The sequence below is a fragment of the Pteropus medius genome, unplaced genomic scaffold (genome assembly GCF_902729225.1).
Source record: "Pteropus medius unplaced genomic scaffold, Ma_sr-lr_union100, whole genome shotgun sequence".
Taxonomy (NCBI): domain Eukaryota; kingdom Metazoa; phylum Chordata; class Mammalia; order Chiroptera; family Pteropodidae; genus Pteropus; species Pteropus medius.
The window spans coordinates 1,637,057-1,656,473 of NW_024344374.1; the positions used below are offsets into that span (position 1 = coordinate 1,637,057).

General features: G+C 34.5%; 1 protein-coding gene across 17 annotated transcripts in view; it reads left to right on the top strand.

Annotated features, from left to right (window-relative positions):
• The window catches only part of FKTN (fukutin), a 65,950-nt gene that overhangs the window by 6,430 nt on the left and 40,103 nt on the right, over positions 1-19,417 (top strand). For 14 of the 17 annotated variants that reach the window (XR_005654477.1, XR_005654480.1, XR_005654476.1 and 11 more), the window contains 4 exons: positions 4,100-4,305; positions 10,628-10,687; positions 14,177-14,380; positions 18,901-19,178. Coding sequence is in view for 13 of the 17 variants with exons in the window: in XM_039870615.1 (XP_039726549.1) it covers positions 4,100-4,305; positions 10,628-10,687; positions 14,177-14,380; positions 18,901-19,178 (748 nt within the window). In the remaining 4 variants the exon portion in view is untranslated. Of the gene's footprint in view, positions 1-2,056; positions 2,940-4,099; positions 4,306-8,467; positions 8,519-10,627; positions 10,688-14,176; positions 14,381-18,900; positions 19,179-19,417 lie in introns of those variants that run through there. The other 3 variants (XM_039870625.1, XM_039870622.1, XM_039870618.1) reach the window with 3 other exon arrangements.

A 19,417-nucleotide genomic window follows, 5' to 3' on the forward strand; every position in this document is an offset into this window, starting at 1 on the left:
ATTAAAGTTCCTGCAGGACATAGAACTTCTCAAAATAAAAACTTTAAAAAATAGTTTTCTGTGCTGTTGAGCATTGTGCTGTATATTTGAGTATACTTAGTATACTTATTATTACTTGAAACTAATTCAGCTAGTTTTAGGCTGGTAGTGGCGATGGGTACTAATAACTATAATTCAAGATAGAAAGCAGTAAATACTTTAGGATTAGTTGCCTCTCCTTGTGCTCCCATGGTAACCTGTACTTACTCCTTCATAGCAACTACACTGTTGATATTGCCACTGCGTTTACCTCTGATAGAGTCTATCACAGACTAGAGCAGTGGTTCCTAATAGATGTTGGGTGGTGAGGGATGGGGCTTGTGCATTTTGGAAAAAACTTCCCGTGCTGTTCTCTAGGTACATCACACCCGCCATCACCATCACCATTCTTCTTTTGAAAACTCTTATACTCATCTCTAAAGTCTTAGAAGATAGGGAACTTTATGGTGTTTATCATTTTATCTCCATTGCTTAGCATTTTTTTTGGCACTTTTGCCTATAATGATAAACGGTAAATATTTATTCCTTCCAAGTAGGTAAAACTAGGAGGTTAGGGCTAGGAGAGAACACTTCTGACCTGGAAGTGCACGGAAAACTTCATAAAAGAAGGGTCATTTGAGAGAAACTATGAAAAGAGGAATAGAACTGGTTTTATGGAAATAGATGAGAGAATATCAGATGAGAGGGAATGAACAAAAGCAAAGAAGCAGAAAAGTATGGGATGTATTCCAGGAATAGTTGGGCAAAACCACAGAGTGTATGAAGTGGAAGAAAGCCTAGAAAATTTGACTTGTGTTCAGTCAGATTGTGAATACCGTCGAATGCTATTGTATAGAATTCAGACTTTATTTGTAGGTCGTAGAGAACTACTGAAAATTTTAGGTCCTAGTGTAACTTGATTAATCTATTAGCAGCTTCATCTATCTCAGTGTATAGGTAAGATTACAGGTAGGTAGAAAGTAGAGACTGGGATATCAGTTAAAATTAGGACATTAGTTACAATTAGAATCTAAATTAGAATGACAGTGAAGAAGACGGAGTTGATGCCAGAGATATTTTAGATATAAAACCAACAAGCCTTGGCCTCTCTTTTTTTTAAAGTATCATATTATTCATTTTAAAGTGGTAACTAAATTTGTAATGCAGAGGTAGTGCTAGGAAAAAAGAATGTTTTGACAGGCTAATACTCCTCCTTTGCAGTTGAATTGCCTTGGTATTTATAGAAAGTAAATAATGAAGTAAAGTTAATTGGATGTCATCTTGATAATAAAAATGTAGTTAAGCGATGATAATTTTGAGGTTTGTTTCTTGTAAGAATTAATTAGATTAGACACGTGTCTAAAGAGAGAACAAGATATTAATTCGGACTTTATGTTCTGCAGTGGTTTGTATAGGCCTTTTATGCATTCCCATTTATTAATTCAGACGTAGAACATACTGAGCTGTGGCACAATCTGAATGTCAATTTAGATTTCATTAGGAATCAGTGTACGTTGATGTACTATTTAATATAAGAAACTGAGCTGAAATCTTGAAAATGAAGGATATTCTTGTTATCTTGTGAGCTGCCTTTTTTAGAATATTTGATTGTTTTATTTTAGTAGATTTTAGCTGACAATGAAATCTAATACCATCATCAATGTTATTTTATGTTGCTAGTTTTTAGTTTAAGGAGATAGAAAATGATCATGATTTATTCAGTTATCTTTGCTAAATACACATTATCTATACATCAAGTGGATTATTTATATCACTGTTGATATAATTTTCTTAAGTAGTTTGTTGACCTTTATAATTTCTTATGATATTTGCTTTATATAGGCTTCAGCTCTAGAAGTTCACTTGGACTGTTTTAAAATCCCACACCAAGACTGCTGATTTCATATGGCAGAGTAAAGACATTTGTACCCTCTTCTGTCTGAAGTTACCCTGAAACAGCAAGGAGGATGAGAGATAGAAATGTAATCACATCTTCAGTGAGACTAGAAGTCCTGTAACCCCAAATCAAAATATTTGAGAAATGGTTGTCATATGTAAGCAGGAAGAAATTAAAAGAGGATGCCAATAGAGTCTCAGACAGAGCTGGCAGAACAAGGAGAGATAGATCTCCTGTTTATGGTGGGATCAGGATGCATAGGAAGGCCTTGGGAGCTTCCTTGGATTGTTTGGCAACATGAACTAGCAAGAAAGCAAGAGCAAAAGAGAAAACACACAGATATACCATCTTTGTAGGAAGCATTCCCTTGGTGAGGCAAGAAGTCATGGCCCAGAATCCAGCCCTGTTTCTTCCTTCCACAATCTTGCAAATAACTGATCTGGGAGGAGCTCACATCATTCAAATATAAATAATAATAAAAGAAATAAGCACAGTATACAAAAATGCTACAAGAAGAAAGGAGAATCTAAACAGGGAAAAACAAGTGACAAAGAATCCATGAGAAACTGTATTGGCCTAACAAATTTATTGAAACAATCACTTTTAAAAATAAGAGACAAAGTTTATTGATCTAAGAGGTAGGCAGAAGGAGTAAGAGAACAGTTTATGGTGAATTATAATCTGGCAAAGCTGAAAAATAAAATCAGAGAAATAAAAGGCCACACTGAAAGCAAAAAGGAGAGTTAACATTGTTGAAAACTCAGGAAAGGACATGATAACAGGCTTTTGAAAGTTGGACAAAGTGAAGAAGGAATGAAGGTGTTGAAACAAGTGCTTAATTGTAGTTCCGGAAATAGAGTTTAACATTAGAACAGAAAAATATTCAAACATATAATGTAAGAAAACTTTGCACAAACAAAAGAAATCTTAATTCTACAGATTGATAGGGCACACAATAAGGAAAAACTGATATACAATCATCAACATAATTACATACTAGTTTTTTGAAAATTGGGTTTCAAAGGTAAGGAATGTGTTCTTTGCTCATTCCGTTAAAGTGATCAATTTACCTGTAGGAGAGTGCAGGGCAGTGGGGAGGGAGTGGAGAATCTCATTATCGAGGGAATATTTAGCATTACAAAAGAGTGGCACTAAACCTGTAAGTCATCAAGGGTAAGAAATTGTGACCTCAAAGCCAAATTATCAATTGACAACCATTTTTGAACAATGCAAGAACTCAAGGTAAATAGTACACATAAGTTCTTTTCGATAAACTATGAGAAGATGAATATCAGCCATCTAGTAGATGAATAGAGATGATACGGCAAAAGGATTGACAGAGAACAGTAGGAATAAGACCAAAATAACTGTGAGACATGTAGTTAGAGAATACAAAAGAATACAAAAAACAAGGTAGAAAGAAATAATAAAAGGGTTGAAAGAGAAGGCAGGAGGTAGTATAAATTTGCTGTTTTAATTTTAGTTGGAAAACAAAAGACAAAGTTTAGACAGCGAGTAATACAGGTATTAGTATATTTAAAAGAGTAAGGATAAATACAACTAAATGTAATATGTTTAACCAAAATCAAACAGTGAAGAGGAGGTTAGAAGAAGTAGAACTATGTTAAATTTCTTCTCCTATAGAAATAATCAGATGAAACTAAAGATGAAAGAACAAAAATTTTTGTAATGCTTTCTTTACACTAGCAAAAAAACCTGAAAACATACACGGGTCTTTATAAAAACTGACCACATCCTAAATCACAAAAAACAAAGAGCTGTCATACAGAGGTGGTTTCTTGACCAAAAGCTTTCTTGATTTCTTCTCTGGAAGTAGTTTGTAGTATGGTTGACAGCATCAGCATCACCTGAGAACTTGTCAGAAATGCAAGTTCAGAGGCCCCACACCAGATCTACTGAATCAGAAGCTCTGGGGGAGAAGCCCCCCAATGTGTTGGTCAGTTTTTATAAATATCCCATTTGTGGCTTTATTATTTGCAACCGTAAAGAATGCTATGAAAAACATTTTTGTTCTTTCAGGTTTGGTTTCATATCTGGTTCTTTCTTTAGGATAAGAAATTACCAAATGAAAGAACATTCTGTAGAACTTTAGATAACTTTTTCTTTCTTTTGTTGCTGTTTATTAGAAGTGAAAAATTAAAAATAAGGTTTTTGTTTCTTTAGAAATACCTTTTGTTCACGGAATACAAGATTATCTTCTTATCCAAAAAGATGAAACCAACTGGGTTACTTTCAAAAGACAACCAAGTGAGCACCACAGACTAATGAGTAGAATCAATAAGAACGTGATTTTGGCGCTTTTAACTTTGACAAGTTCTGCGTTTCTGCTGTTTCAGTTGTACTACTACAAGCACTATTTATCAGCAAAGGTAACTTTTTCTCTTTTCTCATCATTAGGCCTCACTTTAGCTGTATATTTTCCTAACATACTTTCCTTTTGCAATACATAAAATTAACCACAATTTTTCAGATCATTGCATATTTCTTACTGAGATTCTCATCTTTGTCGGGTGTGGCAAGCAACTAAAAATTGCAGTTAAATGTTATATTGTAATAACATACTAGAAGTCAGAAGTGCCCAGTTTCAGTGATGTTGAATCTACTGAAATTTTCTGATATGGTTATGTAAAAATTATTCTTCTAAACAGATTATCCTTCATTAGAAAGAATTCAATGATAAATACATAGACTATTAGGTAAATAGACAATCAAAGAACCCATTGATAGACTATCAAATTAGTTAATTTTAGTACAATGTATTTTTTAGTTTAGTACCTACCAGGGAAGCGTAATAGTATAACTTACCTTTGTTATAATCTGTAGGCATAAAGATACAGAGATAATGGATTGGAAACTAATAGCTACTGAAGATCACACAGAATATACTTCTGTAGTCCAGATAAAAAATTCCAAAGTTGAGAAGGTTTTGCCAAATTATGAAAAATTACCAAATATTCCCACTGGAGTTAATTATAATGACTTTCATTATTAAGCACTAAGCTAGATGCTCTCCATGCTTGATTAAACCTAAAAACGACCCTGGGAAAAACATATGGTTTTTGTTTTTACTTTTTTATTCTCATCTGATAGTTAGAATTATTCTTCAGAAATAGTTCTTTCCTCTCTCACTAAGGGGAGGCTACTTCCCTGCCTACTTGAGCTTAACGCTGAGACTTAAATTTGGCTGATGGAATGTTATAGACATATGTAGATATTTCAAATGGGCTGTCATGATTTGAGTTGCCCTTTGTGTTTTTTTGACTTTTTATGTGCCCTAGGTAGGTGCTGCTCCTTCAGGCGGGGCCCTGAATAAGATATATGGAACAGACAAAGGCATAGCTGCCCAGCTGACTCATAGATCTGTGAGGGAGAAAATAAAGACTTAAAAGTCTTTATGATTGGGGTAGGTTTATTGTGCAGCATTGTTACATGGGGTTGCTAGACCTCATTTTACAGACAAGAAAATCAAAATAGAGATGGTAGATAACAACCTAAATCACCCAATTTCTAACATGCAGGGATGACTGTTGAACCTAGCTCCATTCTTCCCAGGCTACATTATTTTTAAAATAATTGGCAAGTACTGAGGCTACCAGATATCTTGGCTATTTATCTAATGAATGTCTCAGTGTGACATCAACCTTTCCTGATAATTTTCTTAGTTTAAAGTCTTAGAGTATAATTTCTGCATGTTTTAGATTTTGTTACATATTGCAAAGTCACCTTTCATAAGGATAAGTAATATACTGGATTTCCTATACCCTTTCCAAATATGGGAATAATAGCAATAATAACAATAGTGATGGCATCTGTATCAATTAGAGGTGCTTTTGGCTGACTAATAGTAGCTTAAACAAATAGATAGTTATTTGTCTCTGATACCTTTAGGTCCAGAGCTTCTGAATTCTCTTGACATTTTCCTTGTCGAGACTAGAAGAAGAAATAGTGCATTCTAGCAAGCTTCTACTTTTGTGACATTAGCCTACAGATTTCCAGCTGCAAGAGAACCCGAGAAAGCAAGGTTTTACTACTCTACTGGTGTTATTTAGCTTTTCCAGCCTCCCTGAGATTGCAAAGGAGAAGGGGTTTCGAAGTTCTTGAGGTTTTGGGCCTTATATAGTCCTGGCTTTGAATTCTCATTTGGTTATTTGTCTTTCAGCAAGTCACTTAACTTCTTTAAGCTTCAGTTTCTTTAAATGGCGCTAAGAGCAACTTTGCCAGTTGAGATAATATAGGTAATGCATTTAACTTGATGTCTGATACATGTAGATGCTCAAAAGATGGTAGCTATTAATAACTTACATTTTCTAGCACTTTTAAGGTTTACATTGGTGTTTGAGAAATGAAATCCTATTCACTTTAGTGTCTTTATGAACTTCTATTTTTCACTTTTTTGTAAATGAGTTTAGCCCAGGTATGTTAAAGTTCTTGCTCAAGATGGCCAAGTGCAGGCCCTATAACTTGTGTCTTTACTCATAGAGCTACTGCAATGTGTAAATACAAGTATGTTCAAAAAAAACTTCTCTAAGATGGATGAAAAGGTAAGAAATGAGATTGCTTTAAAGACTGCTGAATCACAACAGAAGATCATAAAATATTGATGCCTTAGTGGAGTGAAGATAAAGTCAGTGAACTGTGTTTGTGTAAAGCACTGAGTGAACCAACTATAATAATATTCTTGACGTAGTCCCAAAGGCACACCAGTGCCAGCAGTAATCAGCTGTTCTCATTACTGAAGAGACCACTTACAGGGTTCTGTGTTAGGATATCTTACTTTGCATTCTATTTAGTAATCTGGGTGTGTTTTTAGTTAAAAAGCGGGGAAAGGGAGTTGAAAGGAGAGTTTGGATTTCAAATTTGCAGTAGTCATTCACAGTGAACAATTTTGTATATCATTAGTAGACGCAGAAGTAAATCTTTTAGCCATTTAGATTATGTGCAGCAAAGGTTTTTGAAATATTTTGAATTGGTCAGGTACTCTTTAAAATTATGCAAAAACATGATTTTCCTTCGATATTCTTTGACTATTGGCTAGTTCCATTTTGCTCTGAAGGATATTATATAGGTCATTGCCGGAGAAGAATATTATATATGATAGTCTGATCTAGTATGGTAAACTGATAAATGCTATTGTCCCTCTCTTCCCATCCCACCCTTCCATGTCCCCCAACTCCTGCCATTATTCAGAAGAACTAAATATTTTTTCATTACTATTGAAAGATTTTTAAAAATTCTTTCATTTATTCTCAGACTTCAGACTGTATAGATTTTCTGGCCAAGTAGTTCTGATTATTAATAAACATAGCTTTCCCACCATTTCACATTTCTATTATGAATCTTATCCACTTATAACTTTTATATCTGGGGAGTAAATGTGTTTCTCCTGGAAGGAAGGGCACTGAGATACAGAAGGGGAAGGCTGCCTGGAGGGCGCATTCACCATAGTCAGTGTTTCTGATCATCAGGTTTGCAAATTTATAAACAATGGAAAAAGATCAGTTATTAAAGACTTCATTTCTTAAAAAGTATTACTGTTTGATTCTATATAGGAATAATTAATGATCATGCCAAATTAAGAATTTGTCTTTTTGGTTTCTGTCAGAAACTGATTCTTGGATACTCTCTTTCAAAAAAGACAGGATTTTTCCTTGAATCATCCATCACCTGGTTCCCAAATGCATTCCTTCATGGCTTATCTTGATTTGACTCATTTATCAGTGAAGTTCATTAGCCATCAGATTTTTTCTTCCAGTCTTTTCAGCATCTGCTTCCATCTCTCCTTTTATTTGTTTATTTCACTTAAATTTTCACTGTAAATATCCCATACACAATGCTTCAGAATATCTTTAGGCTTTTTTAAAACCTCTTCACTTTAACCATATGGCATTTCTTATAGAACCTTCGGTCATTCGTCAAATATTTATTGAGGGCTTAATGTGTGCCAAGCACAGTACTAGGCTATGAGACAGAATGAGGAAATCGAGTGTAATCCTTGCTATCTAGGAACTTATACTTTGGAGAAGTTTAGGGTTGAAGGGGAGAGGCGTAAGAAACATATAAAGAGACATATAAACAAATGACAACTGACATAGGTTACTTCTTCAAAACACACTTCATAAAACCCTGTTCTGCCTACTTCACTGCTTAAAGCTTAAGAACTTTTCTTTCCTTTAATCTGAAGCCTTTGTAATCCTCCTCCATACAGCTGTTTTTAAGTAGAGATCCGATCTGGTTATTTTCTGCATGGCATACCTATGGAGTAAGATCCAAACTTCTTAGTATGATGTGGTAGGTAGCCTCCGTTTGCCCCTGCAGATCTTCTCCTCACCATACTCTGTGCCTTGGGAGGGTGACCTCTATGGACTGCATTAGCTGAGCTCCCTCCCTTGCCTGTTGTTTTCTTTTCTTTCTTTTTTTAGTTAATAAAATTATATAGGTTCAAGTATACAATTCTATAATACATCACCTGTGTATTGCATTGTGTGTTCACCTCCCAAAGTCAAATTTCTTTCCCTTTGTTTTCCATTTGAGTTCAGCCAGTGGAAAACATCAGATGGAGATTGGAGACCGGGGAAAAGTGAGGTCAGCTTATTCATTCTCTTGGTGCTCTATTTGTAGGGTTGTTAGTTAATAGTGACTGCATTCCTTTTGTTTTTTGTTTTTTGGTACTTGTAAAGTTTGAGATGTCTATTTGACATCCAGATGAAGAAGGTGAAGAGACAGTTGGATGTAGAAATGTGGAGGTCAAAGGACTGGCATGTTTGGGAATATAAATTGGTATTTGGAAGCAGATAAATGGTATTTAAAGCTATAGGAGTAGAAGAATTACCATAGGAGTAGAAGGAAATGAACATAGAGTGAACAAAAAGTCCCATGGCTTGAATTTTGGGAGCCTCCAACATGTCAAGGAGCTAAGAAGAACTAGGAGATGAAACTAAGAAGAAATAGCCAGAGAGAAATAGCAGGAAAACTGGAAGTATGGGGATCCTGAGAGCCAAGTGAATGAAGTCTTTAAGTGAGGTAGAAGCAACCAACAGTTCTTTATAGATCAGATAGGACAGGGACAGAATAAATTGTGGCTCAAGTGAGTTCATGGAAGGAGACGAGTTAGAGGCAATGAAAGCAGACAACCCATTAGGAGTTTTGCTGTAAAGCGAAACAGAAAATTATTCGTTGGGAGAGAGGAGTTAAGAGGGGGTTGGTTTTTTTGTTTGTTTTTGTTATTTGTTTTAAGAAAGAAGAGATGATATCCTGTTTTTACACTGATGGGAATTAACACTGATGCCTTTTTTTCTCAAATATCCCTCAGTATTAAAATGTTAGATTGTCGGGTGGCTCCATAGTGTAGAGGTTAATACATCTGCTTTACATGCAGAAGGTCCTGGGTTCACGCCCCAGGTAGAGCCACGGACCATACCATACCCTGGGTGCGCCAGGCCCCCCGAGGGCTCCAGGGGCACGAGGACCCAGTTGCACGCTGCGAGCGTGTGGAATGAGGTGCCCCCACCTTCAGTGATCCAGTTCTTAAGGAGAAAGGGCAACATCCATAGGTCAGGGGTAGAAGTGGGGGTGCGGGGGGAGAATTAAAGAGGGGAAAGACCATAAATTAAAAAAAAATAAAAATTAGGAATATAAATAACTTGAGCTAAGAGAAAATAGGAAACAAAAAAAATATTAAAAAAATAAAATGTTAGATTGTCTACATTGCTGAGATCGTGAGGAGAGACTCTACCTTCATTACTCTGTATATCCTTTCTTTCTTTCATCCCTCCATTCCTCCAATTAATAAACCCTTATTAAGCATTTACTAATTACCATACACCATGTAAGGCACTGGCAATATAAAGATGAATTGGATTTTGTTCCTGCCTTTGAGTTTATGTTTGGGGTGGGATGAGTCTCCTTTTTAGAAATTTGGAGCACATTTCATTTTTAGTGTGAGACTATTCTTCAACATCCTCCCATCTATACCTTATAAAGAACATTCAAGGCATGAGAAACTTCTGTGGTTCTTCTTTGAGCTTGTCCCTAGGCCATCAGACATTCTTCTGTTATTTTCATAGTATTTTGGGGCTTACCAGTTGAAAACTGATTCTCTAGGCCTGAATATTTAAACAAATATTTTAAACTCAACATTTGGAATTATGTATGTTAAGAAAAGTGTGGGCACTAAAACTGTCTGTAAAACAAATAATGCCTACTTTGCAGAATTATTATGTGGGGTAGATGAGAATACAGAATTCAAGTGTGGAAATGTCAAACACAGTACACTTAGAAGCTGCTTAATAAATGTTATACTTTCTTATCACTTTGCCAAGGTGTACTAACACTAACTCAGTGTGGAGATAAGCTGAAATTAAGGGTATGGAGCTAAATGGATAAACCCCAATTCCAAAGAGATAACAAAGAGTTTACTATTCATCAATGGAAATTAATTAGTTTAGAGATGTTGGACATATACACCTTACCGTTTAATAATAATTTATTACAGTCTGTCAGTATTTTCCATCATGGGTAGTTGTATACATAATTATAGAATTCTTAGTTCATGACTATATGAAAATAGGTATTTGGCGAATGATTTTTAATGATTATGAACCATTGTATAGTTTGAATCTCATGCTTACCCTACATGTAATGTTGCATGCTGGGCTTTGGATTTACTAAAATGTTCTTTTGTGATCTTCCTAGAATGGAGCTGGTTTATCAAAATCCAAAGGAAGCCGAATTGGATTTGATAGCATACAATGGGTATGTATAATAAGCAAGAAATTCCTCAGTTACAGTGTCCATGTAGTTTATTCGTTTATATACTCAGTAGGTATTTGTTGAGTGATGACAATGATAATCGCTACGTTGGTGAGGAGTAGGGGTAGGTGGTCGAGGGGAAGGGGCAGACCCTGTGCCAAGTGCTTTACATGCAATATCTCACTTAGTCCTTATGGAAATTCTAACAAGTCAGTACACACTGTTATCCTTAGTTCACGTAGATTCAGTTAGTGTGCTAAGCGACTGAGTCCTGATTCTGTTTGCCTCCAGAACCCTCATTCACTGAGCTGTGGTGCTTCCCCAAGTGAATAAATATGTGAATAAGGATTGAACTATAAAATAATGATTAGGAATAAAAATCTATTCAACATGTTTCCTTTATAAGATAAGGAAAACTAGCAATATATATAATATATCCCTGTTTTAGTTTACAAATTTCAGAGCCTACACATTTATAAAATATATTTTCTTACCTTTTTTTCTAACTGAACTTAGAATGAAAAACTAGGTTACTAATAAAAAATTACATTATCCTGTTAGTATACATGCTGGATATGACTAGATATTTCTTTTAGATGTACTTCAATCTTTGGCTTCTCTTAACCAGGGACACCAAACGCTTTAGTTTAGAAGTGGGCTTTCACATGACCAAGCAGCAGTAAAGTACTAGTGATAGTTTTAGGACACTGCTGACACCAGTTGGGTTTGAACCACTGTTGAAAAGGTAAAGTCTAGGATATCCTATTATCAGGCTCATCAACTATCAAGTCTAGAAATATCAATGTGAACTTTTAATTTATTAAAAATAGCAGGTGTTTTGCTCTGTGAACTTGAGATAGTCTGAGGGGAAAGAGAAGTATGGTACACTTGGGGTTCATAGTCCCCAGTCACAATTATAAAGACTCCAGCAGATGAAATAAAAGGGGGCATTTTGAGCATTCTGTCTAGCTCTGCTCTACTTCCATCCCACTTTTAAGAAAAACACATACATAATACTTGGATCATATTTATTGTCCTGTGAGTGAAATAATTTGTTGAGATTTAAAATTCAGTATTTAACAACCGTGAAATACATCCATCTGAAGGTAATGGAGGTGCTCTATCATAAGTTTTAACACTCTAAAATGTGATGACACAGTAACAAACTTTTCAAGTTTGCCATTTATTAAGAGTCTTCATATGTGCAGTGGAAGAGCATGTTCAGAAAAAGTTTTAAAGCTTTAATAGCTTCAGTGTGACAGAAGACTTTACTTTGGCTCAGCCAACAGCATTCCCAAAACCTGTAGTATATAAAGCAGTCAGCAGGGGTACAGATTCACTGATATATTTTAAAGTGGAATTTGTTTATTTATGGCTTAACATTATAAGAAAAAGTAGAGCAGCCCCATCTTTTTCATGCAGAGAATGACCATTGAGGTGGGATAAAATAATTGATTTTTTAAAAAGAGTTTGCTTTTAAAGTAAATAATCAAAAAGTTAAAGAGTAGCTTACTATATTCAGTGAGTTCTCTTTGTAATTATATTGCACAGTACTAAAAATCACTCTTTATAATAGTTGCAAAACCACAGGGAAGAGAGAAGTACTGAAATACTTTGTTCTAATATTTTATAAGTAATGAAAGGTGAAATCTGATCAACGGTTGTGGTACTGAAGCCTGATAGAATGAATTATTAAACACATTACTTGAGAGCACTTAGAAAAGATAATTATTAGGAACTAGCCTTTCACTAAGAACAAGTCCCACCAAGCCCTTTTAGGTTCTGATAAAATCGTAATACACTGGCCGATGAATAGGCTATTATAATGTCAGTGTATCCTATTTTCAACAAGACATTTTTCTTTCTTGTAAACAAAATGAATTACTGAAGGCCAGATGAAAATAGTCATCTCAATTTAGAATTAATTGAATTTAGAGTCTATTGGACATCTCTTTCCAAGGAGCATTTATAACAACCTGGAAGGCATACTTACAAGGTGAGTTATAGAATTTCTCCTTCACCCTGACTTAATCTATATTTATAGTAATAATCATAATGAAGCCATCATTGTGTTTATCACGTTTGTACTTAACACCAAGCTGAAAGAGATTCATTCAACAAACATTTAATACCTTATTTGTACTAATGTCTGTCATCTAATCATCTTTCTTTTAAAACTATTTCTTCTCCTTTTATTCTCCTAGTGTAAAACATAGAAAGCAATAACATAAAAGGAAAAAATTGATTAGACTATCAAAATTTAAAGCTTCTGCTCATCAAAAAACACCATTATGAAAATAAATAGATGTGCCACAGACTAGAAAATATTTGCAAAACGTGTATCTGACGAAAGACTGGTATCATGATAAAGAACTTCAGCAACTCCACAATAGATTTTTTTGTGCATACTTTTTATCAAATTCGGGAGGTATCCTATTCTTGGTTTGCTGAGAGTTTTTAATCATGAATAGGTACTAAATTTTATCAAATACTTTTTCTGTTTTGAAATTATCATAGATTTTCCCCCTTTATTCTGTTGATACAATGAATTTCATTGATTTTCAAATGCTCTCTTGTTCGTGGGATAAACCCTACTTGGTCAAGACATTTACTTTTTGGATGTCTTTTTTTTTTTAACTACTGGAATTGATTTTCAAGTGTCCTATTAAGTATTTTTATATCTTTATTCATGAAGGATGGTGATCTATAATCTTTCTCTATGGAGAGGCATACATCCCTTTGAAGTCATGATTGCTTTGACTGAAGTCCGCTTTTAAGCAGTAATGTGTACCCCTTATTCTATTTATCTTTGCTACTTTTAGGTTTTATTACTTCTAGTTTGTTTCTATTCTAATTTAAAATTTTATTTTTTTAGTAGAGGACTCTACTTACTGCCCACCAGAATTGTATCTAAAAATATTACAGTATTAGAAAAACTATGTGAATGGCTAAGCAGGCAATGTATTTTAATTGGGGTCTTTTCCTTAGAAAGATTATTAAGCAGTATTATAAATATGAAGGAAAGTGGCATATAAAATAGGTTTTTGGTTTCCAAAAGGTTTACTGATTTTTAAAAGCTAATAGATCTGGTATTTCCTCTTGTACTTTTGCTTGAACAGATTTAGCTAATATCAAGAGAATAATTTGTAAGCTTGACGTTTTCATCTCTGATACTACTTTTTCTACAAAGATTTTCTTATTCTTTTGACATATAGTTAATTAATAGCTTACTGTTCTGTACTTTATAATATGTTGCATATATTTTTACTATAGCGTATTTTATCTTGATTTATAATTATTTGTTCATCTTCCTCAGTAGACCGCATACTTCTTGAGGGTAAGGACCAAGTATCATTATTTTCTTAGCATATTAATAAGGATGGTATCTATCTAGTACACACTCTATGTACTTATAAAATTAATAAAATTTAATAAGATAGATTGTTGTATCAGTTTAATAGAATTAAGGGAATTCTTTTTTTTCTCAAACAGCGTGCAGTTAAAAAATTTATTATGCTAACAACCAGCCAAAATGTACCTGTGTTCCTTATTGATCCTTTGGTTTTGGAATTGATTAATAAAAACTTTGAACAAGTCAAAAATACTTCTCATGGCTCCACTTCAGAATGCAACTTTTTCTGCGTTCCAAGAGACTTTACTGCATTTGCTCTTCAGTATCACCTATGGAAGAATGAGGTAGGATGATTTGCTTTCAAATAATGGAATGTGTCTTTTACAAAAAATATGGAATTAAACCAGTTTAAAAGGTAAAATATTACAATTTTTTCTACAAGTTTTTATATAAATTGTATCAGGATATTTTCAGCTGAAGTAACAACACAGTTACTAGCTTAAGCAAATAGGGAATTTATTTTTCTTGTATAACAAGTGGTTAAAAGGTTGACGGCTGTGGTATTAGTTCAGCTGCTCACTGACATCAGGGCTTGTGTCACTGAAGTTCTTTCTTCATTTATCTCATCATCACAAGATAGCTCTCATGGCTCCAAGGCACCACATTCATGTTCAAGCTGGAAGATGAGAGGAAGGGATAGTGGTACTATCCATCCTCTGAAGGAAAAATTTTCTCAGAAGCTTTTGATAAACTGCTTATAGCTCACTGTCCAGAACTATGTTCATATGTCTCCTTTTTGTGAAGGAAGCTGAAAAGATAGGTTTTTCGCATTTCCATCAGTGTAGGCAGGCAAGTAGGAAGGGATTTGGCGATGAGTTTTCAGTATCTGCCACGTAAGGTATATGTGACGGTAGCATCCCTCGTCTATAGCACCATTCTTTCCACTTTGTAAGTGCACAGTACTTGTTTGGTACTCAAGTGGGGTGCTTCTTAGGTGTATCCAAAATTTGAACTTATATTTTTATCCTGCTTAATGGTTACAGGCAGTAGTCAGACAGTAATAATAATAGTAATAATAATAAAGGCTCAATCACACATGTCAAAACTTTGCTTACTTCTTTATTTGGAATACCCCTAAAATCCCAATTTCACTGTTTTTTTTCATTCTGAGGAGTTGTTACTCAAGTAAGAATAAGAAAATTAACATCAGATTCAATGAACTAAACTAGTTAGTCAGCCAGCCACGATAGACTGTGCACTAGTTCTGCAGATGAATCTGTTTTAGTTGTGTTGACCTCCGATAGGTGGGGTTACACTCCAGGGCAATGATGTGGTCTGAGAAAGCAGGATAAGCTACCCGTTTTCTTGATTCCCCTGGGCTCTTACCCTGGGCCTCAAAAGAATGAGCTTTGACATATTGCTGGCCTGTGGTTCTTGTTTTTTCTTTCCTCTCAATTTTATATTTTGAAAATATTTAAACTTACGGAAAAGTTGGGACATGGTATTTTAAATGTAATTTTTTACTTTTTAAATCATAATAATACTAGTACTAAGTTTAAAAAGTCAGATAATAATGCAGAGCTCATAATGAAAAAAATAGTATCTGCCTCTTCTTTCCCCACCCATTATTCCCACTCCCAGAGCCAACCACTTTCCACTGTGTCTACCTTGTTTATCTTCTCATCTATAAATGAAATACTTATGCTTCTATTTTTGATATTTCATATTTAGATTACGAATTATTAGAATTTAGCTGTTATATCTACTTTGTCTCATTTACACACACACTTCTCCCACTATCATCCTAAAATAACAGTATCACAATTTATAGTTAAATCAGTAGTCAGTGTTTACCTTATTATGAAAATATAATCACACAAATGATGCCTAGTTTACTCTGATTATATTCCTTTTCTTATACAACTTTTTTCTTCTTTGTTGTTTGTTAGTTTTCTTTATATCTATTAATAATCCATTTGTGAACTCTGCAACAGAAATATGAAACTCTCAGTATGGTCTATCATATCAGGTAATCTCAGTTCCAATTTTCCTTTCTTGGTGACATATTCCTAGAGCTCTTGGACTTTCTGCCCTCATACAGATTGATTTGCCCTGCAAATGTTGTTCTGTAACTCCTCTTCACATTTGAGGAATTCCCTTCTGAGAAAGGGTGAATGGGAAGTTGAAACCTTGCATATCTGAAAATGTTTCTTTTTACCTGCACATTTGATTTCTAATTTGGCTTATATAGTAGTTAGCTTCTGCTGTGTAACAAATCACCCCAAAATTTAGTGGCTTAAACAACATCCATTTATGTACCTCATGATTCTGTGACTTAGCAATTTAGGTAGGATTCAGCTGGGCCTTTCTGGTCACAGCTAAGCTCACTTATGCAGCTGCTAGTCAGCTAGGCAGCTGTGCTTCCTCTGGATGGCAGGTTTTCAGGTGTAGTGGTGGAGGTGCTTGGGCCTTTTGTTTTTCATTAACCAGGCTAGTTCAGGCTAGTGTGAGAAAGCAAAAGCCTGCAAGGTCTCTTGACATTGTTAAAACATTAAAATTTCTTATCTGTTAACATGAAATATATGTCCTTTAACTTCAGGTATCCTTTGATGTTATTTAATAGAATATTCTAATTTTTCTTACAGATTTTACACATCTTTTTTAAGATTTCTTTCTTGCTACCTTATAGTTTTTTGTGGGGGAGGCAGGTATTTTTCTATTTTTCTCTTTTATTTCCAGTTCTTTATTATAGGTGAATGAGATGCTTTTGACTTTTGTATTTTGATATTGTTTCTCAGCAACTATACTGGACTCTGAACTCTATAGATAACTTCCAATAGTTTTTCCCTTCCCCTCTCTCTCTCTCCCCCATCCTCTTTTCCTCCCTTTCTTTGTCTTTTTCTCTCTCTTTGAATATTGATCATTGTATTCTCTGCATATTGTAGTCTTTGCTCTATGATTTTTCATCTCTTTTTCTAATGGTTCCATTTTTAAACAAAATCTTTAACGCTATTGATTTTTAAAATATTTTTACTTGAAAGTTTTATATTTTTATTTTCTAAGAACTCTGTGTACTGTTTCCTATAATAGCATTCTTGTTTTATGGGTGCTGTTTTGTTTTTTTTGCTGTGCAGATTTTAAAGTTTTGTTTGTTTAAAAAAGTTTTTTGCTCCCTGCTGCATTTTGTTTTTCTAAATCCCTCTTTCTCGTTTTTTGGGGTTTTTTTTTTTGGTATGGTTATTTGTTTTATTTGCTTTTCACGATACAGATTTTCTACAATATTTGTTGATCTTTGTCTTTCATATTTAAGAATAAGGCACTGAAAACCAATTGGAAGCTTTTTGTTATGGTCAGACCTCATTAATTGGTGGGTTTCACTATAGGATAATAAGAGCATGCCAGCATTTTCACTGGAGAGACTCCCAAATGTCAGTCCTATTGGACTGTTTGATTTCCTCATAATGAAAAGCCTACAAGGTTTATAAACCCTTTTTACAAAGAGTATATATAATGTTCCTTTATTTTCCCAAAATGAAGTTTGTAGAAATTATAACCTATCTGCATATATAATCTCCCAAATCAATATAGTGTCTTAACTCTAATAAAGTAGAAATAAAAGGAAATGTATATTTCAGTGTTTAAATGCTCAGGCATGACCACACTGGAAAGCATACTAAAATAATTCAGATGCTTGCACTTATTAGTAGGACCACTGAATGTGATAGCTTCAAATATTATTGAATATATTTTTACTAGTGTGGTTTTCCAAAATAATGAACAAGTTTCCAACAACAACAAAAAAGAAAAATTGTCTCCCCTTTAACATGGCTATGGTATTCCTAGGAAATGGAGGCTCAGATGATTATAAACAAGTTTATCACTTTGTAATTATCTGATAGAACATTTGAAATTATGCAGGACACAGGATAGATTTTTCAGTGTTCCTGACCTAGGCCTCTAAATGCCAGGCATGTCCTCTTCAGTCATTATGATAACCAAAAATATCCCCACAGATTTCTAAAATGTCTCTTGGATACAGTACCACTTGCCTTGACAACTGATACTTTAGAAGAAAGGGAATATGCCACAGTCGGCAAAATGGTTATGACCAGAGCCAATGGAAGAAGCAAAAGGCCAGCAATATCCAGAATAAGAACACCGGTTGACATTTACCCTTTTATACATATGACATCATGCAGAGCCCTTGGATGTTCCTCCCTAAAACTTCTCCCAAGGTAGAGCTAATTAGATTAGTAGATCTAATTACTATAGACTTAATCTGCATGCGATTTTTCTTAATTAAGACCATTATTATAAAGTGCACAAATCACTGCAAAGGCAACTGGGAGTAGATTTGTGCAGTTCAGACGTGACCTAGGCCTTTACTTTGTCTCAGTCTGTTTTCTAATGATTTGCATTATGGTGGGCTTCTATTATGGTAGCAGATGAGATATAAACTGAGTTGAAACGACTACTTTTTTCAAGCACGTTTGAAGATAAGGTTAATATAAGTTAAATTGAGAATTACAAGTTTAAGTGTTATCCTTATATGTTAACATTTATTTTATAGGTACTAATTAGAGAACACTAAAATGAGCATCCTCATTCCAGGGGAAAATGTTTGTATTTATTTTCATAAAGAGGGTCTTTGAACACATCTTCCAAGCTATGTAGTTTCTCTTTTAGGTACTTTCCTTTTTTCTCCCATCACCTCCTTCTCCTCATCACCCTCATTTTTAAGTCTTCAGGCAAAGAACAGATTAGCACAAAAATATGTGTGGCTTAATTCAGTGTAAGAATCATTTTAATTTTGCTACTAGTATTTGGTTTTAAATATTTATTCTTGCTGTTTCTTTGGTTTCAGGAAGGCTGGTTTCGGATAGCTGAAAATATGGGATTTCAGTGCCTAAAGATTGAGAACAAAGATCCCCGGCTAGATGGAATAGACTCACTTTCTGGAACTGAAATCCCCCTGCACTACCTCTGCAAATTGGCCACTCATACCATCCACTTGGTGGTCTTTCATGAAAGGAGTGGCAACTACCTCTGGCATGGCCATCTACGACTCAAAGCCCACGTTGACAGGAAATTTGTTCCTTTTCGAAAGTTGCAGTTTGGTCGGTATCCAGGAGCTTTTGACAGGTAAATTCAGAGTCAAATGGGAAATGCGAAAGCTATATTGTCTAGTCATGAATTCTTACCTTTTTTTTTTTAACATTTAGTAATTAAACCTAATATGCAGTTCACATAAATCAGTTTTGAAATGTAAATATTTAACAGGAAGAAACTCATACACAAATGCACCAGGGAATTTATATGAGAATATTCATAGCAACATGGTTCTTAATGCCCCCAACAAGATGTTGCATATTCATACAATA